A 27916-nucleotide genomic window follows, 5' to 3' on the forward strand; every position below is an offset into this window, starting at 1 on the left:
GATCTGCTCCCTGGACATGCTCTAGCAGGCTCCAGCTGAGCAGGAACAAGAGCTCTGCTGGCCAACTTCTCGGGCAGTGCAGCACAGCCAGAGGGCTGCCAGGGGCTTCTCAGGGGCTCTGCCATGGTGGGACAGACCAGGGCAGTGCATCCCAAGGGGAAAGTGCTCACACATCACCAGGTACACACCACAGCCTAAAGGGATCATCCTGCCATGCAACTGAAGGAGATGGAGGCTCTCCAGCTCCTGCAGCGTGCAGGATTCAGGGGAAAGCACAGGTTTTCCAGAGTTCTTTTATATGTTGCTTTTACTGTGGAAATAGTTTAAATTGTGTTTTATCCAGCAGCAGTTTCTGTGGATGGTGCTTGGCTTTAAATTCGCTGCCCTTTGCTCTTCATCAGCCCACTTAAATAAAAAATAGATGTGTTGCTGCAGAAATGAACCCATGAACCCTCTGTGCCCATTCCTGGGTGGACAAGTTAATTCCCACCCAATAAGCTCCTGTCAGAATGTGTGAACCCAGATCTGCTGTGTGCATGAGGGAATAAAAATAACAGAAAATTGCAAGAGTTTGGTACATTAATTGATCACAGCTTGCAGAGAAAGCAGAAATGGATTCCTTAAGGTGAAGAGAACAGGCACCTAAGTGGCAATGATAGTATTTTGTAAATTCCAGGACTTCTGGCAAGGGGCAGGCAGTAATCAGATCCATTCAAATATATAAATTCAGAGATTCATAGTGCCCAAGGCCAGAAGAGACCATTTTGATAGACCTTTTCCATCATGTGGGTCATGGAGTACCTTTTATATAGACATATATGAGAGTTACTGAGTGTCAGTTGAGAGAACTTTGCTTGATTTTATTAGATTCAAAAATCAGATTGGGAGCATGAGCATACAAATTGCACTGCTACAAAAAAAAAAACTCCTACGAAAAACCAGAGTCCCTATGTGTCAGAGAGCCCTGAGTGCATCGGGCAGCACTGCACACCTGGCTGGTCACACCTGCCCTCTGCAATCACAGCTGCACCACACACTGCCGTTTGCTTTGTGATTTTATCCTACATGACCTGGACAATGTGTTCATTTTCCCCAAACTCCACGGCAATTATTAAGTATCCTGCCTGCCCGTGGGGAGCACTCAGCTCTGATCACTGCCTGCCGTTCCCGTGGGTTTCAGCCATCAGGCCGTGTATTTTTAGCCCGGGTTTTGCTGTCCCCTCGGTGGAATTCGGAGAGGCAGAGGTGATGTGATGCTGCCCATTGCCACGGCAACGCAGCAGGGCTGTGGGAAGGTGGTTCCCATGGTGGTTCCCATGGTGGTTCCCATGGTGGTTCCCATGGCAAAGCGCTGGGAACTCTCACCCTCACCTGGGCACAGGCAGGGCTGGGCGGCGAGCAGGTAATGCAGAGGGAAGGAGCTGGGCCAGCGCGCTTCCTAATCTCACCGACACGTCTGCGATGGGCTTTAAATTAATGTCATCTGCATGATACAGATGAGGACTGCCATGTCCATCTCATGGGATCACTCGGAGTCACCCGAGCAAAGCAGCGATGGCACTGGCTGTAAATCAGTGGATTTACAGACAGCAGCGATCGGAGCTGTCCCCGCGCTGTCCCTGTGCTGTCCCCGCGCTGTCCCCGCGCTGTCCCCGCGCTCCCCGCTGCTGCTATGGTCTGCCCGGTGGATGTATGCACAGGATTTTGGAGATGCCCGAGCAGGTGTTTAGTTAGACTGCATTAGAAAGCGAACACGGAGCGTTTTGCAGCTCTGACAGAACTCCGCGCTTTGGAAAGCCACCGGAGCATCCCGGGCTGGGTCAGTGGCGAGGCGGATGGACAGATGGACAGATGGACAGGTCTCGCTCCTGCGGCCCTTCCCGGGGCTGGGCTGTCTGCCGGCCAGCGGCTCCGCCGGAGGGAGCACCGGGGTGACCGCGGCGGGAACGGGAGCGGGACGGGGAGGCAGCGCGGCCGCAGCCCGTTCCACCAGCTCCCCGCAGCTCCCCCGCGTTCCCCCTTCCCGGTAGCCGGCAGTTCCAGTACCCCGGCAGTTCCCGTTCCCCGGCAGTTCCCGTTCCCCGGCAGTTCATTCCCCGCTCCCCGGCAGTTCCCCGGCAGTTCCCCGGCAGTTCATTCCCCGTTCCCGCTCCCCGGCAGTTCCCCGGCAGTTCCCCGGCAGTTCATTCCCCGTTCCCGCTCCCCGGCAGTTCCCGGTACCCCAGCAGTTCCCCGGCAGTTCCCCGGCAGTTCCCGGCCGCTGCCGGAAGCGCTGCCGGAAGCGCGGCGTTCAGCGCGCGGGTTGAGCGCGCGGTGTGTGGAGCAGCCGCTCCGGGCCGGGCCGGGCCGGGCCGCACCGAACGACATGGCCCTGGCGCTGCCGCTGCTCGAGCCGCCCTGGCCGCCCAGCCTGGCCCCGCTGAAGGTGCGTGCGGCGCGGCGGGCCCGAGGCCGGCAGGGGTGCCCGGGGCGGGCCGTGAGCAGCCCCGCTGCCCGGGGAGCTCGGGGGGAGCGGGGCGGCCTTGGCAGCCCGTGCCGGCACGGCCGGTGCATCGCCCCGCGCAGCCCAGCCCGTTCCCGGAGCGGCCCCTCGGCACGGCGAGCCCCGGGACACCCGTGCCGTGCCGCGCCGCGCCGCGCTCACCCGCTCTCCTTGCAGGCCGTGGATGACTTGCTGCGCTGTGGCATTTGCTTCGACTACTTCAGCATCGCCGTGATCATCCCGCAGTGCTCGCACAACTGTGAGTCCCGCGGCGGCCTTTGCTCTCTCGTGGGCCTTGCCCGGCCCGGCTGTGTCGTGTGTGAGCTGAGGGAAGGCCGGGCGAGCTGCGGTTGTTCCGCCCGGCGGAGAGGAGGTGCTGGAGGGTGATCTGCAGTGCCTGACTGGGAGCCTGCAGGAATAGAGAGAAGCTATTGACAAGGGCCTGGGGTACCAGGAGAAGGGGGCATGGCTTCCCCCAGCAGAGGACAGGGTTAGCTTGGAGACTCAGAAGAAACTCTTCTCTGTGAGGATGGCGAGGCCCTGGCTGTGGCTGTCCCATCCCTGCAAGTGTCCAAGGCCAGGTTGGACAGGGCTTAAAGCAACCTGGGACAGTGGAAGGTGTCCCTGCCCATGTCAGGGGGTGGGACTGGATGAGCTTTAAGGTCCCTTCCCACCTAAACTATTGTAGGATTCTGTGATTCTCCTTGCGATGCAAGCTGTGAGGAGCGTTGCGAGACGGAAGCAGCCAGAACCTTCCCTTGTGTAGTTCCTGCTGCAACACAAACACGTGGCATCTGGAATTCTTCATTTAAATACCTTTCTTAACATCTTGAGGGTGGGAACAAATGCAAAGCTGTATGTGAAGAGCATTGTGAACTAAAATTTTCCGTGCTGCTCTGTGTGCCTTGGGTGATATCTGCTGGAACCTGGCTCCACGCAGTTTGCTGAAGCCAGATTAGGGAGGAAGTATGTTGCCTTTTCTCACGTTGAAATAAGTGCTTGTAATTATTTGGTTCAGAAACTGTAGCACTTCCTTTTCCTTCCATGAAAGGGGGACACTGTAGTTTGGCAATGAAGTTTAGTTGAGCTTGGCAAACCTGTCACCACTGAAACCAGAGCGGGGAGCCACCAAACTGGAAATTCTCTACACTTGCTGGTAGTACAGCCTGCCTGTGGCACAGTGGGGTTCAGAGGCCCTTAACTTTGGAAGGCATCTGTCTACCTACTTTTTTTTTAACAGATTGCATATTTACTTTCCCCTGCAAACTGCAGAAGGTCCAGGTTTTCTACAATAGATCAAGATTTCTTGAAATATTTTTCTCCCTCTTGTCTCTAATCTCTTCAGTTGCCTGAGGTTGGACAACTGGAGCCAAAAGCCCTTTGCCATTAATGAGTAAATGTCAATGGATGAAAATAAAGTACGTCTACTTGCAAAACTTGCTGATTCTCATTTTCTTAATGATTTATTTCAAGGCTTCTAGTGAGTGAATGTCTTTTCCTGGAGACTTTAAATCCATAAGTGACTGTGAAAGCTGGCAGATAAGTTGACAAAGTGTAACAAATTCAGAAAGTTACTACAACAAAATGAAGCTTGTGGCATGTTTGACCACAGAGTCTAATGAGGCATCCTGTGATGATGAGATGACATTAAGCTGTCTCTCAGCATTTCAGTGCTATCTCCCCTCCTTTTTAGCCTCTTCTTTCAACAAGAAGTTGGTATTGTTTTGGAAAGAGGCAGAAGAGCCTGGGAAAAAGAAGGGATAGGGAGTTTCTCTGGGGCTATACAGGAAGATGAAAGTGATCCAACATCAGTCGAGTCAAAAACCCAGCATGGTGAAAGAGTGAGCAGAGTGAGCAGTGCAAACACTGCTGTACTGGTGGTGGCTGATAAAGGTTTTCTTGTCTTGCATTGGGAAGCAAAAGGAAACAGTCATCATCTTTAGACAGAGGGGCTGCTACTTGATATTGAAACCTGTTTGCATAAAATGTGGACTTTTTTGCAACAAGGATAATCTCAATTCCATGGAAAAACGGTGTATTTCCAATATTGGTTTATTGTGGAATAATTTGCATGGATTGTACAATAAGGAAATACAGAAGCAAAGATGTGGAACTGCATTTGGAAGAATGCCTGCTTCAAAATTATGTATTTCCTTTTTCCAGATTGTTCCCTTTGTATCCGCAAGTTTTTGTCCTACAAAACTCAGTGTCCAACATGCTGTGTGGTAAGTGTGTTTTTGTTTTGGTTTTTTTCCCATCACTTTGTTTTTTATTTTTTGGCAAATCTCAGGACCTTTTCCCTTTGGTCTATGCCAAGTACTTAATTCTGATGACATATTATCACCTTTTGTTTTGGTGAGCAGCTCTTTGGGCACAGTGGGGTGCTGCTGCTTCTGGAATTCTCTTTTTTCAGAGGCACTCCTCTGTCAGTGCAAGCAGAATTGGATGGGACATCAAACCTGCAGTTTGGCTCAGGGCTGTGCATACAATCTCCCACAAAACATTTAACATTAATTTGTTAAAATACACCACCATTTAAACCAGGAGCACTGAAATACAAGCACTTAATTTTCCGTGTGTGAGTGGCCTCTTTTCATCTCTCAGTGTCTGCAAGTGTCCACACACCTCGTGGTGCTGAAAGTGGCTGTGCTGCTTAGCCTTTGGGGAGGAGAGGCGTTTGCCATGAGCAGGAGGCTGAATGTGCAGAGCACTGCAGGCAGGCTGAGGCTGCTCTGCAGGTGGGTTGACATTAGGATCTCACTTAAAGTCTTTTATTGATTAAAAAACACAATACAATTTTTTCTAGGCCTTAATCTAACTTCTCACCTTAAGCCAATTGGGTTTTATTGACCTCAGAAACAATGCCTAAAACCAATTAATGGTGCTCCAGGAATGTTGGCAAAATAGAAGTAATTTTTGTCTGTGTTCTAAAGCATGAAACAGATGAGACTTTTTCAAGACTAGAAAATGTACCTATTTGTATCTTTGCCAGTTTTTAAACATCAAACAAGTGAAGACTCCTCAATGGAATACATTTTACTACCACCTGCTTAAAACTTAGAAGTATTGGTATAAGAAACTAGTAAAGCTTTGTTGAAAAGAAGAGCAGAGAGAGTTGCAGAGATAAAAATCAGAAATTGTTTAGAAAGAATGAGTTGCATGTGCATAGGCATCTCATAATTCATATTTTCATTCCATAATCAGAAGATTACATTTCCCTTCATCAGTTTTCACACTTTGTTGCTTGAGGTTCTTATCACCTTCAGAAAATCCTTGGTTTGGTTTTTAAAATTATTCGACCTGTGCTACAACAAACATTGTTGGAGCTCGGCACAGTGGGCTTTGTTGCTTTAGCTTTATGTGTTGTTTTTATCTATTACCCTTAATTTCCCTAACTTAAATTCTCAAGCAGTTATTTTAATATATTTTTTGTGGAAAAATGTTTACCCTTTATGCATCTTAATTCCTGTAGCACTTTAGAGTGGGTAGTTGAGGCATTGAGCCAAGAAGTGTTATTGATCACTTGAACATTTTCTGGGCACTTGCTGTTTTCACTGCATCTGAATGCTTGTTTGTTTGTTTAGTTTTTTTGGTTTTTTTTTTCCTTTTTCTTTCTTTTTTTAATAGGCAGTCTCAGAATCTGACCTGAAAAACAACCGGCTGTTAGATGATCTAGTGAAGAGCTTTAATTCTGCAAGGTATTTATGTAGTTTCATGACTAGTCTCTGGTTTGGCACCTGGAGAGGTGTGACTGTATGTGACCAGTACTTTCACCTCAATTTCTTAGCAACTTTTCTGTTTGTTTTTAATTAATTTTTGGACTTCACATCCCTTTGAAAGACAGGAGCAACAGAATAAATATGAATTGGTAAACTCACCACAGTATGAAGGTCCTTGTATTATCATTTCTTTTGATCTGAAGCAACTCAGTGATTTGCTGGGAATTCTGTGGGTATTTCTGTATCTATAGGAGACAAAAGCACTTTTATCTTTTTCTCTGAAATTAACTTGGATCTGGAAGTCAGTGAGACTCTTGGCTTCATAAGTGACAGGAAGCATAGTTCAGTTGATGGCTTTGTTTTATGAGAGAATTTTTCTTTCATGAAGATCACAGAATGTAGATAGATCTAATCTGCTATATGACCACTACTAGATTTAATTGATTTATTTTAGTAATTTAAATCCTACACTTCCATTGTTTCAGCTTGAATTCTGGTCCTTCCTAGTGATAAAAGGATTACTATTTTTTTTTTTTTTTGTTAATGCCTAATTTTGTAGGGAACAAGTAGTGCTGACTTGGATCCATTATGATATTGAATCTTAAATGTTCATTTTTTTGGACTGCTTTAATGGATCAGTATAAATCTTGCCAGTGAGAGTAGTTCAATACCCTTTCCTTTTGTGCTTTGGAGTTCAATCAATTTCTCACAGGAAGTCAGATCAGTAGGACTGTGGAGCTCAGTTCTGGTGTGGTGGAGGGAAGCAGTGCAGGGCTGGCTCTGGGTTTGGGTGGGAAAGGCTCACTGTGACTGCTTGAATGAGACAAATTCCTCAGCGGAGTGCAGGAGTAGTCAGTGTGCTGTCAGGTGTTGAGCTGGGGCTCTGTCCTGGGACTGCACATGGCCTGAGCTGAGGGGACACTGATTGTCCAGAGAGCATTATGTGGGACGAGTATCATTCCATCATAACACCAGTGCTGGTTTCTGCCTGGGTGATCTGGTACAGGACAAATCTTCTGTCTTCCCCTTCCTTCCCCATCTGCTTTGTTTTGCTGTGGCCCTCCCCAAAAACAAATCCAAAGTCCAGGGGCTGAAGAGCTCAGCATGTTTGAAAGATCAAGTATGTTCTAATGTGACTTTGAGCCTTGGGTAGTTTGATGTTTATGAAAATTAGGCCTTAAATCTTCTCAGTATTTCACAAAGTACAAACCCATTTCTTAAGTCAGGCCTGGAGGGGAAGAAAATGGTAATGTTGGTGGGACTTAGCAGAGTGAAAGCTGTGCTCCAAGGTCAGCATGTGCAGGGAATGGGAATCATTCCAACCAGAGCTGAGTGCTGATCCCATTGATACTCTGCTCAGCATTAGGTGTTTGCAGGAAGAGCTGTCATGGATGTGCTCAGGGGGTGATTTTGTTTGAAATCAGGAAGGTGGTGCTTAGGTTCTGCAGAGCATGGTGAGGCTTGGCTGGCTTCTGCTCCAGGTTCCTGAGGGTTGGGCAATTCCTGGATGCTGCATGTGAGCAAGGGGGAGAGGGAAGAAAGAAAAACAGAAAAACTCCATCTGTTTTCATTCTGGTTTCTCCAAGGAAAACTTAAACGCTGTCCAGTGTGCTAACTGTTTTCTTCTGGATGCTTCTAGACAGCAGCTGTTCCAGTTGGTGTTGGATGCTCCATCAATTCCATCCCCACTGGCCAGCAGCCAGCATCCAGCTGCCAAGTGCCACGTCAGGAGTCCTGGTGCTCAGCCAGATTCAAAAGAGGGGCTAATGATTGACAGCTTCTTAAGAAAGGACAAAGTCTGCACCTTGACAAAAGCAGGTGGCCTGGCAGGGACTGATCAGAAGAGTTTCAAGACTGAGGAGGAGCACCATGACCTTTATAGCACTTCTGCAGAGGTTGGTGGTAAAGACAACAAAGAGGGATCACAGGAGATTCCTGAGTGCACCAAAAGTCATGAAAAGCCTTCTACATCTGTGGTAAAAGGAGACAAGAAAGGTGAGGTGTTTAATTTTTGGTTACATCCTGCTGTCTCCTGCACACATGGCTGGCTGTTAGAGGACCCTCAGTATGTGGTGCTCATCCCGTATCTCCTGGTGATTCTGATCCATGTTGGCACATTCAGCTCCTTCCCCTTTAACTGGCCTGTGCTCCCTTCACATCGCTGCTCATGTGGGACAGCTCTGCTCCAAGCATGTTCTTCATGAGGAAACTTGAGCTGCTGCCAAGGAATTAAATGGAATTCAGTGCTTAGGGATTCCTTTGCTTTGAGTAACAACACTGAAAAACAATAGTTGTGCAACAGGCTTGCTCAGTTAAAATGAAGTAATTTCTCCTTCCCCTTAATGACTAGACAGACACTGATATTTGTTCTGCTCTTGTATCCTTGGGTAACCAGATGCAGGTTATTTTATAACGTGATTGTTATTTGAGGGGTGAGCCTGAACTCAAAATGGGCATGGCAGAAGTTCTGTTAATATTGCACACTCTCCAGAAGAGTCATCTGCTTTGTTCTGTTGTAATTCTAGAGAGTTAAGGTGAAATTATTTTGAAGCATGAAAATGCCCATTTATACTAATCAACCACAATAAAATGGCAGAATGCTCTTAGTTCTGATGTGCTGGCAGCCATTCTACTGACCCAGCTAAAAGCCTAAATTGCAATACAGCACCATGTAGAAGTACACCCCTGGTTCTTATTAGTTCAAATTTGTCTGTTCTTTTGCTTAACAATTTATTAATCTGGAACTCTGAAGTTCCTATGTACTCATTAGCTGGGTGAATCCTGCTTAAGGATGTACCACAGGCAGGAAAGGAGCCATGGGAAACCTGTGGTGGTTTTGTGCATCAGACCTGCTTGTGTTGGTAACTTAAAACTCACATGAAATTTTACTGCTCATTTATTTTTGAGCAATTAAAACTTGCACTTGCTTCCCGTTTTATCATCTTTTAAAATCTTTGAGCATGCATCCCATGGAAATTATTTCCACAAATGCAGAGTAGTTGGTCAAACAGTATTAATATTAGTGAAACACCTGCAGTGTGAGGGGGTCTAGTGTTGTTTGTTCCTGTTCTAAGAACTCAAATGTAACTAATGCTAGATCTCATAAAACAAGAAACCTGGAATTCTGGATTTTCATTTTCTTCAATCAACAACTAGTTTCTCAGATAAAACATTTGCTCTTTGCTGTTATATCCACACTAGTAAACTCCTTCTTCCTTGCTTTCAGTGGAATGCCCTGTTTGTGAGGTTGCTATTCTAGAGCAATATATAAACAAACATCTGGATAGCTGCTTGACCAGAGAGGAGAAGAAGGACAGTCTCCGAAGGTAAGGAGCAACTCTTAGAACTTCCAAATGCATTGGAAGTTTGTGCACTGCTGAACTAAAAATAGTTTCTTGCTGGGGTATAATAATAGTGGTTTGTGTTTGTTTCTGGCTTCCTGCTGTGTAGAGCACTCTGAAATTACTGTGGGGATTGTCCCCTCTTGAGCAAGTGTGGATTGCTAGCAGAATTACTCTTTGGCTTTTAGTGGCAAGAAAACATTGGCCAAGGTTTCAAAAAATGCAGCACAGGGAGGAGGACTTAGTGTGTGCGTTATTCTTGTCACATTTCTGCTCCTTGGCATTAAAATTCTCTTCAGATAACACTGATTCCCATTTTTCATTTGGTGAATGAATTGCTTCCCTTGGTTCAGGTGTGCCAAGAGACATTTTCTTCAATAGCTGTCAAGTTAAAGAATAAAAATTGCACCTTTCTCTCCTCTCTGTGGGGCTGTTGAAATTTCCTGAAGATCTTGATTTCCATAAGATTAATGTATTCCTTTGGCTTTGTGCCTCTGCCCCAGCATTGGTCACGGTCGCCACATTCACATCAGAAGTGGAGTTTGTTTGTTTTACTTACACAGAAATTTAGGCTGTTATTTCTGACTGATTAGACTGAAGAACTGGGAGGATTTGTACTGCAATGCTTTTTTCTTCCAATTCCCCTGAACCTTGAATTAGAAAGTAATTTTATGTTCAAGCTCTTGTTTTGCCCACTCATGCTTAGAGTGCAATCTGTAAGCTAAAGGACTTTCAAGATGAAAAAATGGTAAATGAGTATTGAAATGTGGTGTTACACTTGATTTCCCTTTGGGGTGTTTTAGTGCTTTCTCTGTTCTCGATAAATGGAAATATTAGCCACATCTGTCCTTGATGTCAAGGACATGTCTCTAACAGGATTTTAAATTCTGCTTATTTAATCTCTAGACTGCTTAGGTCTTCAGCAGGTGTCCTAGCAGACCCTGGCCCTTGGGCACTGGCAGTTTTGGGTGAATGCTGGCTCCTGGCAGTGTCTGCTTTGTGGATGTTTGGTTCCAGTAGCAGCACATCACTAGTGCTTCTTTGAGGAGTGTGAGCTCTGTTTGTTCTCAAACCAGGAGCACATGGCTGTGTTAACAGCTGAGCAGTTTTAGCAGAACTGCTAATTTAGCGCCCCAAACCTCCACAGAGGTAATTCCAACACCTAAATGTGTTCCCAGAGAGCACTGTGTTTCTCAAGCATGGGGAAACCCAACCAACATTAGGATTTGAACTTCTTGTGAGATGTTTTCCTGTGGCTGACTGCTGGCAAAGCTCTTGGCACTCTTTAGGTCATGCTGCTGGTGAGCTGGAATACACACCAAGCTCTGTAAGACTTTCAAAAGATTTAATTATTCAGTGAAATTTATTATATTTACCAAAAGAATCTGAAGAATGTTTCCCTGATGAGTGTATTGTGGTAATCCATCTTCTTTTTATCAGCTATACTACTATCCAGCTATCAGGCTGGATGAGAGTAAGTAAGTGAATTAATGATAATTTTTGCATAAGGCATTGTTTTTAATACTGAAGTTTTCAATATGATAAGTCAAAAGTGCTGAATAGTTTTCAAATAAATCTCTTGTTTTCACAGTGGAAAGCTATTAACTGCTCTGTAATCCAAAGTAGTGCAGCTGAATTTTATTTTGCTGCAGAAAGAAAAATGTGTAATTAAAAGCTGTTCCTCTGTGAATTACTGCAGTTGCAGAAGATGAGTGAGGCAGTAAATGGGTTTTGGCCCCTTTGTTTTTCTAGTTTGAGAGTATCTCACCAGGAAGTGGAGGGAAGCCTGAGCTAATTTGACAGGAGGAAATGTTCTGCTAATTTTAGGTGACAAAAATTGTACTAGGACTTGAATTTTCTCTGGCAATTTCCTGTAATTAAGATTTTTTTTTTCCCAGCTGTGCCAGGAATGTTGAGTTCTTCTGACAGAAAGCAGTGGAAAGCAGTAAATTTTGGCTTTAGATGTTATTCCTCTGAGAGCACTGTTACTTGTCTTTATTGTCTCTCTCTGTATCACCAAACTACCCTTCTGTTAGGTAGGAACTGCTGCCTTCAGGTAAATGAATATTTTTCTCAAAGACATTTCCCCAGAAAGCTGAAAAATCTCCTAATTAAAGTTTTGGCTTGAAGTTTTAGTGCTTTTAATATTTTTCCAGCTGATTTGAGTAAGACATGGCCAGTACTGGGGTGGAAAACCCAAGTTTATTTCATGTATGTGTTATCCTGAGTGGGTGAAGTACCCTTGAATAATTTGAAGTACTTTGATTTTCTTAGGAGTATTAATTAAATAAAGTCTCTCTCATTTTCCCTTGGCAGTTCTGCTCAGAAAAGGAAGCTGATGTCCAAAGTTGTTTATAACCTGCTGTCGGATCGAGATCTGAGGAAGAAGCTCAAGGAACATGGTCTGTCTACATCTGGGACTCGCCAGCAGCTCATTAAGAGGCACCAGGAATTTGTGCACATGTACAATGCTCAGTGTGATTCCCTAAATCCCAAATCAGGTAAGTGAGAAACTGTAGGGAAGTTGCTGCCATCACAAACCATTAGTCTGCATTTCTTCTTCTGTTACCTCTCAGGATAGGAGGAACACTGGTTTGAATATTTGGGAGAACTGGAGCTGGCAGCATTTATCTTGTGTGAATTAAGATCAATGCAAAATTCTTCTTTAACCTGCTAGGGGTACTCGGGGTGGGTTTTCACTCAGTGCTGGTGATGAAGTGGCACTGAGTCTCTGCCTCATTCATCCAAAGTGAAGGAAGAGTTCCAGGCTGTGTGGCATAGACTTCAGCTGCTATGCCCTAAATAAGGCAAAACTCTTCCTGTGTTGAAAACCTTTACACAAAGGGTGAATTATTAAACTCACAGTTAAGATGCAGACGTGCATTTTGGGTGCTAGCAGTGAGCCTGAGGTCACTATGTAACACGAGTAGCTGAACTTCTGAGGAAGCAGAGGTGCCAGATTCCTTGAGTGTGCTTAAACCAGTTTGGAGCAGGTTTAATTCCTTTACAGCTTAATAAACTTTAGTTCTGACTGCTTCATTGTCTGGTGAAAGTGTTTGTTTTAATAACTGCCCACAGCTACCTGGCAGTGCTGTGGGGATGATGAAATGCAGAAACAATTGTAAAAGTAAATGTCAAAATAGACTGTGCAGGGTTCTGCATAGCTGTGGCTCTTTTTAGATGTTAAGAAACAGTTATGTTGTTTATGGGCTTTGGATGAGTCTGACAATTGTTGAAGTAGGTTGTAATTAATCTGTGGGCTGTGCACTTTGGCCTTGATCCTGCACATGGTTCTTTGCCCTGGAAGGTGGTTCGGGGGGCAAGGTAAGATAAACAGGAGATGCAATTATTGTGTCTTCCATTGAAACATCCAGGATAAAATGGAAACTCCTTTTGAATGATGTGCCACAAATGCTGTTGTGTCCTGGAGGGAGAATCAGTAGGACTTGGAAAGACTGCACGTTTGCCTGGGATTGCAGCCCGAGCTTTCACTCTTGGAGGGCTAATGTTGTTTGTGTTTGAAATTCATGGTAGTTTCACTTTGTGCTGTTACAGCTTTTTATTACTCAGCTTCTGTTTCAGTGATCCCCTTCTTGTATTTCCAAACAGTTGCAGAGGTTGTTAAAGAGCTGGAAAAGAATGAGAAAATTCGGGTTCAGCTTGAGTGTAATAAACCCAGTGAAAATGTAAGTGACTGGTCTTTATTCTCACACAGGGGGGACCAGCAGAAACTGCAGAGTGGGCACTGAAAGTGTCTGCCTAGTGCTTCATTGTGGGAATTCCCAGGTTGCATATTAGAAATCACATATAGCATCCTGTAATGAACCTGATTTTCTCACACCACACATTTGTTGTGGGCAGTTCTTGGTGCGCTGCTGAGCTTATGCCCAAACCATTTAAGTAGCAATTTTGGACTGCAATAAAAATTCCTGAGTAATGTTCTCTTTGGCTGTACTGGAGAATTTTGACCCTCCATGGCAGTGTGGGGAGTATTTTGTTTCCTAGAATTCTCTGGGATTTAGCTAGCAAATTCCATGTTTCCGTACTGGCAATAGCGCCTGTTCTTTTCCCATGACATTTGATACTTTGGTGACTTTTGAAGCCTGTTTGTTGTTAGGAACTATTTTATGGCCCACATGTGCTGGGTGTTACATGGGTTGGCTTGGTCCTGGTGACCTGGTGGAAGCAAGGCAGGACACTGTGGATATGTTCTGTAAATGTGAATTAATTTGTGATGAGGTGCTGAAAGCTGGCAGGGAGGCACAAAACCAGTCAGTTGCTTATTCTTCCAGTTTGAAGTCCCTAATTTCAAAGTCTGCAGCTTTATCATCTTTTTATTTATGTTAAAATCATTTGTGTGATTGCTGTAGAGCTTGACCTTCACAAAGGACCAGACAGAGAAAGAAATAGATGAGATCCATGCTGAATATCGTAAGTAATATGTAAATTTCACTTAATTTTTGATTTTCACTTTTAAATTCACTTTCTTTTCCTTTTAACTAAAGTGCACACACTGATTGTGTGATTGTGTGCCTTCCTGCTCGTGGCTTTATTTTCTTGGTCTGTTGTACACATTCAGAACAAAAAGATATTAAATACTGTCCTAATTTTTCAAAGATGGGTATTTTATTGAGTTTATATTGCTAAAAGAACATGGCTACAAAACCAATTTACTCACTTTTGGAGATCTTGATAGTCTCAAGCAGCTTAACTGAAAATTCAGAAGCCTAAAAAAATGGAAAAAAGGGAAGATAGAAAAGTATTTTTATGGGAACATGTGGTTTTAAAATTAATAAAAAGTACTGACCAAAGAGGTAAATGGTAACTGGTGTCAGGCAGTTATTTCTCATAGAAGCAATAAGGAAAAAATCATAAGCATGAAAAAAGAACTATATGCTAAAATTCAGTAACAGTTTGAGAATAAAGAACTCTTACTAAATGCTATTATTTCACTGTAACACAGATGGACTTTAAAAAGCTTTATTACGCAAAGAAGGTTTTTTCCCTTTTATTTTAAGCATTTGCACCCAGACCCTAATTCCCAGCTGAATGAATGAATGAACTCTGGTGCAAATTCTGAATAAAGAATCCCAACATGTATTTTTGTTCTGCTTTTCCATATGAAACAGCACACTGGGGCTGTGAACAGCCTTGGGGAAAGGCAGGACAAACTGTCTGGGAGAAAACGCTTTTCTCTGCTTCTTTGCACTTTCCCAGGCTCTTGGCAGATTGCACATTGCACTGTTGGCATTTTTTTGCTGTATGTGAAATAGCAATTAATCCTTTGGCTTGATGGGCCTGAGGATGGGAGCTCTGCCTGGCAATTACAGCCACTGTGGTTTCCTTCTGCTCCTCAGGACTCAGGCACCCTCAGCCCAGAGTCAACCCCACTCTGCTTTTTTCATGGTCTCTATTTATAAAGAGTTAAAAAATCGACAGGAAAGGAAATAAATCTGTGAAAATAAATTTATTCGGTTGCATTTTCTGCTTATAAATCTTTTTGTTTGCAATGTTCTTTGGAGGTCTGCTGCTTTGTCTTGTGTTTTAAATATTTGTAGTTCTGTCTGGGGCTGGTTTACGTTGCGGTGCTGCAGTTTGGTGTGATGTGCTTGGGGTGTCGTTTCAGCACCACAGTGATTTACAGTGTAGCTCAACAGTGCTCGTGTGCCAGGACATTTCTTTTCAAAAAGCTTTGTAGTTCTGCCATGAGCCAGAACAACAAAAGATAATAATACTGGAAAAACCGAAGCACCAAAGGAATTTCGTAATGAGAGTGCAGCAACTCAGGCACGACATCTGGGACAGGATTTGCTTTTTATTAACAGAATCTTTGGCCTTATGTGGCATTTCCAGCTACTCGAGAAAGGGAGTTGGTGCCAAATCTGTTTCTTTTTGTGGGGCAGAGCTTGGTGTTCTTTTATCATAGAATACATAAAATTTTCTTCGCTGAAAGGGTGGTCAGTCATTGGAATGGGCTGCTCAGGGAGGTGACATAATGGTTGACAGTCCTTTCTGTGAAGAAATTCTTGCTGATGTCCAACCTGACAACCTGGTGGCACAGCTTGAGGCTGTTCCCTTTCATCTTGTCCCTTGTTCCCTGGGAGCACAGCCTGACCCACCTGGGTCTACTCTGCTGTCAGTGGGTTCCTCCCTGCCTGGCCAGGGTTAGGGGATCCACAGCAGCCTGCAGAGGACACAGGGTATTTTCCCAGCCCCTGAGTAAAGAATCTGAAGTATCTAGGTTAAACAATTCCATTGCTTTGGCTGAGCACCAGAGGATTGCTTAAAATGCACCAAGTGATTGAAAGTGCAGAGAGTGTTTGCATTGTTAACTTATTTAAAGGATCTGAATCCCAGCAGTGTAATGAGCAGGACATAGAGCATGAAGTGTTTGTCTGGTCAGTGCTCTGAGCTATGGGTAGCTCTGTAAAAGCACAGACACAGATTTGTATCATTAATAGAATGTGGAACATATCACAGTGCTGGGTTGGTTTTTGTCTGCTGTAACAAATATGTTTTTAATTCAGTGTTTTGTGTCCATTTCTGTTCACATCCTTTCACTGTTTATGCCACACCTTAGTCCTGTGGGGTGGGCAGTGATGCTCTATTACCTTTCAGGAAACAAACATAGAAGTGAATTCAAGTTCTTAGTGGATCAAGTAAATAAACGGTGGAAGAAAAAAGATGAGAGGGAAGCAGGAAGTGCTCAAAACAAAGAAGAAGTTGCAGTCAAAGAGCTGCCAGCAGCCACAGGTCAGTGACATTTAGTATGGTTGCTTCTAGGACTGCACTAAGAAGTTGGAATTCCCAAAAAAATGGTCTTTCGTCTGTTGTGGTTCTTCTAGAGCCTTTAAGGAGAAAAAGACCCGACCAGCATAAAGATCCAACAGACCCTGAAATGATTGGCTGCTGTTGATTTTAGAGTGTAACATAAGCATGACCCATAATAGATATGTTTGATTTCTGTGGATTGTGTCTGGATGTGCTTTATCTGGGGGCACATTTCAGTTGGTTGAAAAGGGGTATCAGGTTCTGATTCAGGTTTGCTGGAGGGGCTGAGGTTGGCTGTGTGACCACTCTGAAGTGAAGGTGAAGGTGGGTGCTGCTTGCTGCCTTTAGCCTTCCAGGATTGTTACTGTGAGAGGATGTTGGTAACTGGGAACTGCAAAGGTATTTGTGGGGATTGGATTCAGGATTTATTTGTCTGAGGCTGAAGCAATAAAATCCTTGGGCTTGTTTTAGGCTGTTAATGCAGTGTTGCCTCTCTTTAACTTGCTCTGTTTTGTGTCTATATCCTTGAGCACAGTGAAAAGTGGGAATGCTGGCTGCAGTTACTCACTTTTTAGGAGTAAGGAACAACATCCAGCCTGCTTATCCTTCCTCCCCACAGCACCCAATATCACCTGTGTGCTCCAGGCGTGTTCCCTGCAGGATCCTTTGGTTTTCTTTTGTCTGTGCTTTGTGGCTGCTCTGGCAGGGAACATCTATCTTTGAATGTGGGATTTAGAAGAACATTCCTCAGCCTAATAGAAGTTGAGGATTTCTAATCTATTTAAGAGACTGAGTTTTGGCAAGAATTCCACTGCCCAAAATGGGACGTGCTGTTGTCTGTATGCTTGGGAAAACATGGCAGGGGAGTTTGCTCAGCTCTCTCAAATCCCTGTGCTCTTGAGCTGAGTTCATCTGTGGCTCTCTCCAGTGCTGGCTCTTCCAGCAGAGCTCTCAAGAATAAAAAGAAATTTAAAAAACTGTATAATATGAATTTTATCCTTATTGTTTCTTGCAGACCTTGATGCAGTGCATAATGCTTTCTGTATGAAGGGTAAAAGTTAAGGAATCTCAAGGATAAAAGATTTTAAAATATTCCTCTTCTATAGCAGAAGCAGAGGCAATGTGTTATTGGATAGTGGGGTCACAGCCTTAATTTCCAGCTCTGGAAGGGAGGGATGGACTGTGGATTTTGGGGTTTCTGTCTCCTGTGTGAGCTATTGGTTGAGGTAATTTAACCTCATTTTGTTTGTGGTGACATTTTAATAATCTGTTCCTGATTTACGTAATCTTGCTTTTCACCTTTAAGCTTAAAATATCTGTTTTCCAGTCTTTATAACTTCTAAACATGGGGCTATGCTTTGCCTAAGGGGAAGCACTATAAGGATTTGATAAATATTGGTGATAAATAATTTGATTCAATAATTATTAGCTGTGCTGGGCTGCATTATTGCACAGGCCTTTGCTATTTTTACCCTGCTAATTTCAGAGTTGTGTTTCATTAGTTGGATAACTGACACACTGGGATCTGCTGGTTGTTTTCAGCAGACAAAAATATGCCCCTGATATTTAATTATGCCTGTTAGCAGGAGAGAAAGGGCAAGCTGAGCTGAATCCAAAGATTGTGAAGCCCCTCCACACTCTAATTAAAGTTCTTCTTGGCCATTTCTGTCCAAACCATTGCTGGAGGGGTAGAAAAGTCAGAATGGTTTGAGCAGGAGCCATGCTTGGGCCCTGAGTGGGGTACAGGACATGTCTGTGACTGTCACAGTCAGAGTTATCAGAGAGATGCTCTGGGGAGGGCTTAATGTCCTGAGCAACTTTCTAGTTAAGTAACTCACTTCAAAGTATTTGTGGGTGTAGCACAAGGGTAGTTTCGTTTCATACCAGAATTTTTAACCTACATCTGTTTTCTCTTTTGAGAGGCAGAAGGTGTCTTTTCAGAGAGCTGTTTATCTTTTCATGGAACAAAACACTTGGCACAAAACCAGCAGAATGGTTTTCAGTTTTTGTCTGATATGTGTTGTCTAGAAATTATTTTTCCTATTGAAATGGAAATATCAGGTGTCTGCATTGACCTTGTCTTAGCTGCATAAGGAAGTAAATCCCAACTGAAAATAAGCCTGTTAACTTGATCTGTAAAACTTAAGGCTCAGGCTGTCTGGTGCAGGGGCTGAAGGGAATTGGAAGCACAAACAGCCAACAGCACTTTCTCATTAAGCGTTTGCTCATTTCTGAAATAAAGTTCCGTCTTATGAAATGTGTAATGCATCCTCACCCTTTATTTCTCTCCTTGTGTTTAAAACTCAACAATTGAAACATTTCTGGCTCTCAAGAAGTTGTTGGTTGTTTGGTTTTTTTTTTAAATATACACGGAAAGAAAATTAAACCTTTTGGTTTAATTTTTGGAAAACAAGTTTTGGAAACAAGTATGTGGCAATGAGATGTTGGTATTTAAATATTTATAACTTTATTTTTTTCTTAAAAGTCTATCTCCAGGCTGCAGAATTCTAAACACTAGCAATTTGCATTATCATTCTTTCTAATGTCTGCCTTTCCTCTTGGTAGAACCTAGTGAAGAGCATCACACAGCTGCTGTCCTTGGAAAAGCTCAGGAGCTCCACTCAGAAATTGCTGATGGCCTAAGAAGTGAATCTCATTGCTTGAAGGAAAGCCAGAGATCAGCCTCTCCTGAATTCTCACTGTCATCTGGGTCAACAAGCAGGTTAGTGAAGGAGTCACTTCTTCCTGGCTGATGCCACATGAGAGCAAACATGGAAAAGCTTTGCCAGTAACATCGAGCAGTGTGTGCATCCTGCTCCACAGCAGGGCTGCTGAGCTGTGGTTGTGGATTCCTTCTCCATGGTGTTCCTGGGGCCTCAGGAGCTTGAGGGATGGAGCTGAAATACATGTAGAATTCACTTAATAGTGTGTAATGCCTTTGTAGGGGATTGATAACGTAAATGCTCCTCTTGATACAGAAACAGAGAGTGGAGTGCCTGAGGAACCAGGAGTATGTTTGGGGAGTCCCTTCCACTGCATTACATTCCCATCTGCTGGGAATTTTATTTAGAGAGGTCCCAAAATTGATATGGCTCTATTCTTTTAAGTAGTATTGCTGTAAGGAACTGTGGCCCCAGTTTCTGGAGGAAAAGTGAAAAAGTCATTGAAAACAAATACAGACTATCTGGGTTCTGCTGTGAATCTAAAAGCAAGAGCTAATCTTGCTATCTGGCTGATAACAAAAATGAGAGGAGAATGCAGGTCTGCATTACCAGGAATAAAAAGGTTTCCTGTGTTTTTAGAAGTGGAAGATAATCAGAGGAAGTAGCTGAAGGTCACCAGCTGAGCTAGGAGTGACATTGCTTAATTTCCCACCCCTGAGACCCCTAATATGTTCTTCTTCCTCCTTGTTCTGCAAGTATTAAGAGTAATGTAGTGCTTGGCTTCACTGTTGGTTATTAACAGAGCAATCTAATTGAAATATTTTAACAGAAACCAATTTTTCTAAAGCCATTTTGGCTCACAGAGCTTTTAAAAATCATCATGAGAGCTCCCTTTCACAGAGGGAAATGCTGATCTGTGAGTGAAAGCCTAGGGAGATATTGGAATGGGGAGATCAGCTTGGGGGATTAGAGAGCATCAAATAGTAGATATCTTTGTTTTACAGGATTAATCTTTGGTGCCTCTTTCCATTTACTTGAATGAATGGGAGCATACAGTAAATATTTGTCAGTAAACAGCAATATGCTGGCTGGCAGAGCACTTGTGGAGGCAGGAAGGGTTGTTACCCTTTCAGAATATCACTGCATTTCTGTTTGGCTCCAGACCTGCGTTATAGAGCAATAAAGCCCTTCCCCTCCTGTGGCCTTTCCCCTCTGTGCTATCTGTGTCTTTCTGCCTGAACTGGTACTGTGAAATCGATAAAGGAAACAAATCAGTTTATTTACTGTTCAGTGTGTAACAAGCTGGTAAGAGCATTGGACCAGTTTTATCTCAGTTTCTCAGGATGTCAGTGATGATGACAGTTGTTTTATCCCTGTGATCAGAGAACTGCTCTCCTGCTCATTTCTTGGTCATTCCCTGTGCTCTGGACTCACACAGAACTCGCACATTGTCGTACCCAATACTGGAGTGTCTCGTTTCCAGGTGTGTGCTGTTAGAGCAGATTCCCCAGCTCTCACCCAGACCTGCAGAGCTTGATGACCCTCTGCTCTGACTGTGCTCAGGGCAGGGGCAGCTGGAGAGGCCCAGGGAGCACTGGGGCACTGTGCAGTTCCATCCAGGACTGCAGCTCTTCCTCCCAGCACGCTGCTCCCACAGGTCTGCTGTATCAGAAGGGCCTGATTTGGGGCAGCATGGCAGGTGTGGTCATTCAAACTGCATGAAAAAAAGATGTATTTTGTCACTGTGTGGTTACCATGGGGCTGGTATTTTGTTAATTCTAGTGAAATAAATCCCACACTAATCAGACAAGAATGATTTAGATGTTAGTGGTTTCAGTAGTATTGTGCTATTGTGTGTCAAGTAATGACTTTCTGAGGCTTGTGTTTTTCTGATAGCGAGAGGATATCCTTTGCCAAGAGTAGATGTTTTTCACATTGAAATGTCAAAATTTGAAATATATTAGGAATTCCAAATCTGTGTGCTGTGTTCCTGTGAGGAGAACACTTCTAAATGGAGGGCTGGTGTTTTGATGAATTAGAAGAAAATGAGAATGTTGAGTAGCATATAGAACATAACAGAATAATCTGCAAGTCAGAGTTGAAATGTTTGTTCTGCAGAAAGGTGCTGCAAGGAAATCAGTGATTCGTCTGTTTTCCCCTTTGTAAGATTTGTCCATTTTCAGTCTCATATCGATACTTGCTAATGGAGCAGTTTGTCAAGATCAGAAATTCACCCATTGTACACTAATTACTGATGAACTAATATTCAAAGGTTGATGCTTAAACTGAGAAAATGAGTATTTTACACCTGCTGGAGAAAAGATCCAGGCCAGGCATAGAGGTTGTAGCAATGCCCCAAACATGCTTGTGCTCTACAGAGATTGATGATCCCACCAAGAGAGCAAACTGTGTGTTACAGATAAACACCAAAACACAGCCAGAGCTTTGAAAGGGTAATTTTTCAAAGCTCTGAAATCACAGTTGCACAAAGCTTCCAACAGAACTGCAATGCTCCATATGAATAGTCCTGTGGTATTCTTTGGCTTTCTGGGACTGAAGCCAAATTTTACGCAACTACTTGAACAATAGGAAAATTAGAAAAGAAATTAGGAGGAACAATGATAAGCCAGTTAATGAGCTATGTAAAAGAAATATTCCATTATAAGTATTTTATATAATGGGGATAATATGTAGTTTTTAAAGCAAATTATTTTTTCTTAAAACTTTGTTTTACATGCAAATATGGGTTCCTGCTGACTAGAGTGAGACTTGAACAGTAGACAAAATACAACATTGGCCTTGTCTGAGATGCTGAAACACAGTCAGAATTTTGAAATCCTGGTGGGAAAGTGCTATATCCATAGCCTGTGTAAATCCCTGTGCTGTTGAAACACCCAGTGTGACTGTAGTATCTGCCAGGAGGGGTTCATGCCCCAAGGGGCCTCATTTGCAGTACATGGGGCTTTTTGGCAGTTGGTTTAGGAGCCATTGATCAGGATCCAAGATCTGAACTTAGCAGGTCACTTATCCTTGGATTTATATGCTTTACAGAATATGGGCTTTAGTTCATCAGCAGAAGAAGAGGTAGAAATAGGAGTGCTCTGGATGGCAGCAACCCTCCAAAATCTGCCTGGCTGATGTGGGTTTGACAAAGCTGGCAGGAGGGAGTGCTTGGAAATGCTGTGTGAGCTCTTCTTGGGCAGTTGCCTCAGTCTGAGTTTGAAGGCAGTGTTGTCCTGCTCCCTGGCCGTTGCTGTCAGATGAGAGAAGTGTATGAAAATGTGTTGATCAGTGCAATAATTGCCTTTTCTAGTTCTTCAGGACATTTTTAACTTAATAAATCTTGCACTGCTTTGGCTCAGAGATAATGTATATCACAGTATTAGACAGGAGCGTTTGATCTGTGATTTTGGCCTCAAATATGGGTTCATTGTGAAAGGATGATGATACTTTTCTGGTATGCTGTTGATTCATACTTTTCTTCCCAAAACTCTGAGCTGTAACAAATGGCAGGAGCTGTGAGGCTTGGTGGCAAGAGTCCTGGGGACATCGTGTCAGATAGGGACAGCTGGTGGCCTCGGATTGCGTGGTGGAAGCTTACAGACAGCCTGGATCCAGGAGGACATCGATCCCTGGTCAGGAGCTGTGGGGTCTGGACATCTCTGAGCCCTGGAAACAGGAGTCATGGTGGGGAGTGCTCTTGGTGCTTCAGCCTCCACATCCCTCTGCTGCCAGGCTCCTGAGGGAAGCAGTTCAGATAGATGCAGCAGATCTTATCTTTCCCTTTTCCCAAGGCACAGCCTCCAAGGTGTGTTCTTGGGCTGCAGAAAGCTAAGGCAGCCTGGAAAGAGTCAAGGAAAACAGCGAGACAGCGGAACCCATGTAAGGTTTAGTACAGACAAGAGCCCTCCATGGGGGTCTGAGCCAGGCCGAGGCTGGCAGAGCTCTGCAGAGGCAGGAGGATGATGCCATGGGCACGTGGTGGGAAGAAGAGGTTCTGGAAAGCTGGGGAAGATGTTGTGTTGCACAGTTAATTTTGGATATTACATGGTGCTTGAGCAAGCTCGTCCTGTTTGCTGCAGGCAGGACAAAGTGGAAACAGGACTACAAGAGGGAGAAAACTGTTTTCCCTCACTCCTGGTGACTGAATATTCACCTCCAAATGACATTGGTAAAAGGAGATGGGCTGGAGCTCATTGCTTGTGCCAGCATTGAGGGAAAACATGCCCAGAGCACGTGCCAAAGCCTGGTCACAATACATGGGATGGACAGATGGGAGGACACTGGCTGCTCACACGAGGCCAAGGAGGAACTTAATCTGCCTTAAAATAAACCAATTCAAAGAGCCGTTTGCCCTTCTCAGTTTTAGAACAAGACGTGTCATTCACATTTACATCAGCTTTTTTCTCTCTATATTAGGGTGGTGTGTTTATCTTAAATGAAAAAAAGGGGGGTTGCGAGTCAAAACCAAAAGATGGTCAAGAAAGGAAGAGTTGGCCCTTGGTTGACTGCCTGTAAGGGATCAGGGAGAACAATCCTGCAGGAACATGGAGTTGGGGAATTGCCTGTGTCACTGGGGCTACATTTCTCTCAGAGTGGAGCCTTGAATAAGTGCAGGGTAACTGCCACAGGATGCTGGCTGCATCTTGAGCAGTTCAGGTGAAGAACTTTAATAGTTTTGCTGTAAAAATTGACTCATCTGGAAATGATCTGTGAAATTGCGGGAGAGAATAGTGACCTTTAGTTAAGGAAAGGACAGAAAACCTGTTGTGGGAATTTGTCTTGGACTTGGAGTCTGAATAAAGTCTGAACAGGTGTTTTGTTGTGCCTGGACACAGTGTAGGTAGACTGCTGTGGGGCATTGACAGGGCAGAAAATGCTGGAGAAAAAAACAAAACAGTTCTAAATTCTGTGATCTCTTTGGCCCCTGTCAAAAATTTATGGAAAAAGGCTAAAATTTATGGAAAAAGCCTTCAGAATGAGGCAGCTGTTTCTCTTACTTAATTCATGATCTTCAGTTTAAGGGCTAATCATTTGATGCTAAGAAGGAGGAGTTTTCTTCAGGGAAAGAAAAAGAGTTAATTTAAAATATTAGTTCGGTTGGTGGTCAAAATTGCTTTTGCTTAGTTGACAATGTTTATTGATAATTGTTTTTCAACTGTGGCGTATTTAAGGACTTTTTTTTTTTATTATTTTCAAACACTTCTGTCCCTTGGCATGTGTCAGAAAGGTGTATAATTACCTCAGCTATAAATCCAGCCTTGTTCAGTCTTTGTAACTGAAATTGATGTCTGGGAGAGCCAGGATGCAGAGAACTGCTTCAGTGAGTGGCTGGCGTGGAGCAGTGGGATGTTGGAAGAAGGAAGAAATCCTGGAACAAAGGGTTTTGAGCTGCAGCTGGGAAGTTGAGAGCCCTGGTTTGCACAGCTACTGCAGCTCCTCAGCCTCTCGCTGCCGTCAGGGCGTAGGAGGTAGTTGGGTTCTCTGGGGATCAGTAGCTGTGGTGTTCAGGGCCATTCACAGCTCCATGTCTAGGCCAAAGAACTTGCTCCAGGACGTTTTGTACTTGGGTTTAAAAAAGTTTGGTAGGCATAGACCATGGATTCCACATGTGAATTCTGAGGGCGCATCATTGGTTTGAGCGTTAGCCAGATTTTTTCAGTTTTATTGTTTTGCGGTGACAAACGCGGCGGGTGATAAATGCTGCAGTTTTCAAGGCAGGGAAGTACATCATGTTCAGGCCTCAAACCTGTTCTTTTTCTATTTTAGGGGACTAAAAGCACACAAATAGCCCTGTGTCCTCCCCAATTCTTTTTTTAAATGTAACTGGAACATCAGAGTAGGGTTTGGAAATATGATGATAACTCATTCCCTGGGCATCCAGTTCATGCAACGAAAATGAGCTTTTGATGGACTTTTAATTCTGAGAGTAAAAACAATGTTGACCTTCAAAACTTTCCCCATCCATTTTTGGTATCCTTTTCCTTTTTATCTGTATGACTGAATGTGCATGTGTTGGAGGTTGCTCTAACCTGGCGTTGTTTGTCCACCCGAGTTCTGCTGGTTCTTTCGTTATCTCCACAGTAACAGCTGAAGACTCTCACTTCACAGGGGAGACAAAATGGCAAAGGGTGAAAAAATCCTGCTGTCTTACAGAAATTGTGTGTCACGTTGATTTATTTAAGAGAGACTTAAAAAAAAGAAGGTACACTTTACCCACCAAAGCATCTTGCAGATCATCTCCAGAGAAACTTTCTGGTGCCTGGGAATACAGAGGTGTTGTAGTTACCACCTAGCAGACATAAGCAGAGAATTGTTGTGTGTGTTAAATAATGACAAGACCCCATGAAGTGATACAGAGATAGAAGCTTCTGGACTGTGCTGTAGATTGATGTTATTTCTCATTGCTGCTTTTGCTGGAAGGGTCAGTCTCATCCTTGGGTTCTGCTGCCATTGCCGAGTTGAGCCCTATGTTGCTGTAGGTGTTGCTGTAATAATTTCCATCCATTTTATTTTCCCTTCAGCACCAATTCGGACATTTTGGCAGATGTGGAAGCATCTGAGACGTGTTCAGCATCCTCTGACAGGTGAGTAGAATATCCAAGAGCTGAAGTCCTTGTACTGGGTTTAGGTCTGTAGTTTGCAGTTGGTGGAATCCTGGAGAAGCAAATGCCTCTGGAAAGTCAGATTCTTGGAGAATCCCAATAGTTCTGGGAAGCACAGTTTGGTCAGTGAATGAGGGTCCTTGAAAAGTGATACCTGGGTGCTCCAGGAATCCACAGATGCCCAATTGAATATCATTATTCTAAGGTATATATAGGTATAAGTATATATTCTAATTAAAAAAAAGGAAACTTTTTAATGGAAAATTAGATCTGATCTTGTACTGCATTTGCAAATTCCATTGTTGACAGAGCTGTAGGTGAGGCTGACAAGTTGAACATGCTGGAATTGAGCATGGAATTTTACTTCTGTTTGAAATGAGAAGAGCAGTTCCTGGTTGTTAAAATCTTAATGTCTGCAAATCTCTGATTCGTGTTTTTGTCCCCCATATGAAAACCCATATGAAGTGACTGGGCAGGGCTGGACAGGGGCTGTGAGGTCCCTTGGCTTGGTGCTCTGGCAATGTGTGCTCAGTCCCAGCTGGATCTGACTGCTGGGATTCACAGGGCATGGCTAAGAGTCCCATGGATGCAGGAGATCCATTTCATTGTGGTGCAGCTCTGAAACACAAGTTGTTCCTGTCAGTATCTTTAGTGTGTGGTGATAGGTAGCAGATGTGGACTTGGGCATCTCAGAGTTTTCCATTGGTATTTTCAGTTATGAATTCCCAGTTTAAGCTGAGTGAATAGTCCCTGCAGGATGGATTCAGCCTAGCAGATGGTATAAAGCAGAGTGCGTTGATAAGGAATATTTAATTAGCAAAAGCTGTTGACAGAGGAGCAGCATCTTTCATGTCATCACTATGTAGAATTTTAAGCTCCAAGGCTGAATGATGGAAATCAGCTGCTTCATTTACATATGGCTAGTTTAAGAATTTTTTCTCTAAAATTAACTGTGTGACTAAAAAGAAAACACTTGTTGAGTTTCCAGTGGAGATTCTTTGTCCATAAATGAGAAGAGTGTCTGGCAAGGCTGCAAGCCCCAAGCACTGTCCTCTGGGGGTAACCTTGACCAACCTCTTGTCCTGCTTCCAGGTGGCTGTGCCCCTGAGGACAGTGATCAAGTTGCCTTTTCTGATACAGCATCCTCATGGATTTGTCAGTGCCAGGAGTTGTCCTCAGTTATGGACAAGGAATTTGGGAGGTTGCTGCTGTTCCTTGGGTTCCAAACTGGTCTGTGGGATCAGGAGGAGAAGCGTTGTGATGTCCCTATCCCTGCAGGCTCAGGGTCTATGGGATGGTTTGTGGTGCTGTCACCTTCTTCAAATGAGAAGACAGAGAAATACTTCTCTCCCCATCCCTGGAAGTGTCCAAGGCCAGGTTGGATGGCGCTTGGAGCAAGATGGGATAGTGGAAGGTGTCGCTGCCTGTGGCTGGGAATGGAATGAGGCAATCTTGAAGGTCCCTTCCAACCCAAAGCACTCCATGATTTCCCATCACCAGTAACATGTGTGTGTGCAGCACCTGTGTACAGCTCACAGTGCTTCTGTACAGCATCTGTGCTGTGTTTAGGGTACTTGCAAACCCCAATTATCCTTTTTTCTTTCTTTCCCCAGCAGCAGCCCCGTAGCTCTGACAGGGAACAAGAGGAAGTTGCGTCGGTCACAAATGCCAGAGAATGATCGAGTGATTCCCTGGAGCAAGAGGAAGAGGAGCTAGTGCTGCAGGAATGCCTGGGGCTCAGTGCTGGGAAACACCTCTTGGCTTTTTCCCATTCTCAGACTATCTGGGTACTCAGTAAAATGCAGTATTTTCACATCACTGCCATTCCAGCTGCCTTAATGACCAGGCTGGTGGGTTTGGGCCATTGGTGTTTGAGATTGGGCACAGAGTGCCTGAGCCCATGGGAGCCTCAGCTGCCTCGAGTTCCCTCTCTGGCACAGCGAGTGAGTCTGTGTGTTGACACTGCTCTGCTCACATCCCCTGGAAACATCATCTGCCCTCCTGGAGGCAACTGCAGGACAGTGTTTTGTTTGGGGCTGGGCAGGTATTGGTGCCTCAATTCCCTGACACAGCTGGAGAGGTTGGAGGGACTGAGGAATGCAGGGAGATCCTGTCCTACAGAAATGGGCTTTTTTATATATATCTGTGTAAACCTACTCAGTATTGTTTGTTGTTATTTTAGTTTGAAGTCCTGAAACTGGAAAGAAGTTGGAAGATCATTGGACATGAAGTATTCTAGCTTTCAAACAAATAGTTACATTGAAAAGTCTGATTTTCCTTAGGAGGTGGTGGAATTTTGTAATGCAATAAAGCAATGCAAGAAAATGAAAGCAAA

General features: G+C 44.0%; 1 protein-coding gene across 2 annotated transcripts; it reads left to right on the plus strand.

The window, feature by feature from the left end:
- The first annotated feature begins 2273 nt into the window (after nt 1-2273).
- Nucleotides 2274-27916, plus strand: RAD18 (RAD18 E3 ubiquitin protein ligase). Of its 2 annotated transcripts, none has more exons than XM_085072216.1 (13): nt 2274-2425; nt 2660-2741; nt 4646-4707; nt 6110-6180; nt 7841-8196; nt 9428-9527; nt 11859-12043; nt 13152-13228; nt 13913-13973; nt 16161-16295; nt 18879-19035; nt 25501-25563; nt 27195-27916. In XM_085072216.1, the coding sequence occupies exons 1-13, from the start codon at nt 2366-2368 to the stop codon at nt 27295-27297; spliced, it is 1512 nt and encodes a 503-aa protein (XP_084928342.1). In that variant the 5' UTR covers nt 2274-2365; the 3' UTR covers nt 27298-27916. The 2 variants fall into 2 exon arrangements, with proteins under 2 accessions (XP_084928342.1, XP_084928343.1); XM_085072217.1 differs by having other exon boundaries at nt 27198-27916.

Source organism: Lichenostomus cassidix, chromosome 12, assembly GCF_008360975.1.
Source record: "Lichenostomus cassidix isolate B80296 chromosome 12, HeHo_3.0, whole genome shotgun sequence".
NCBI lineage: Eukaryota > Metazoa > Chordata > Aves > Passeriformes > Meliphagidae > Lichenostomus > Lichenostomus cassidix.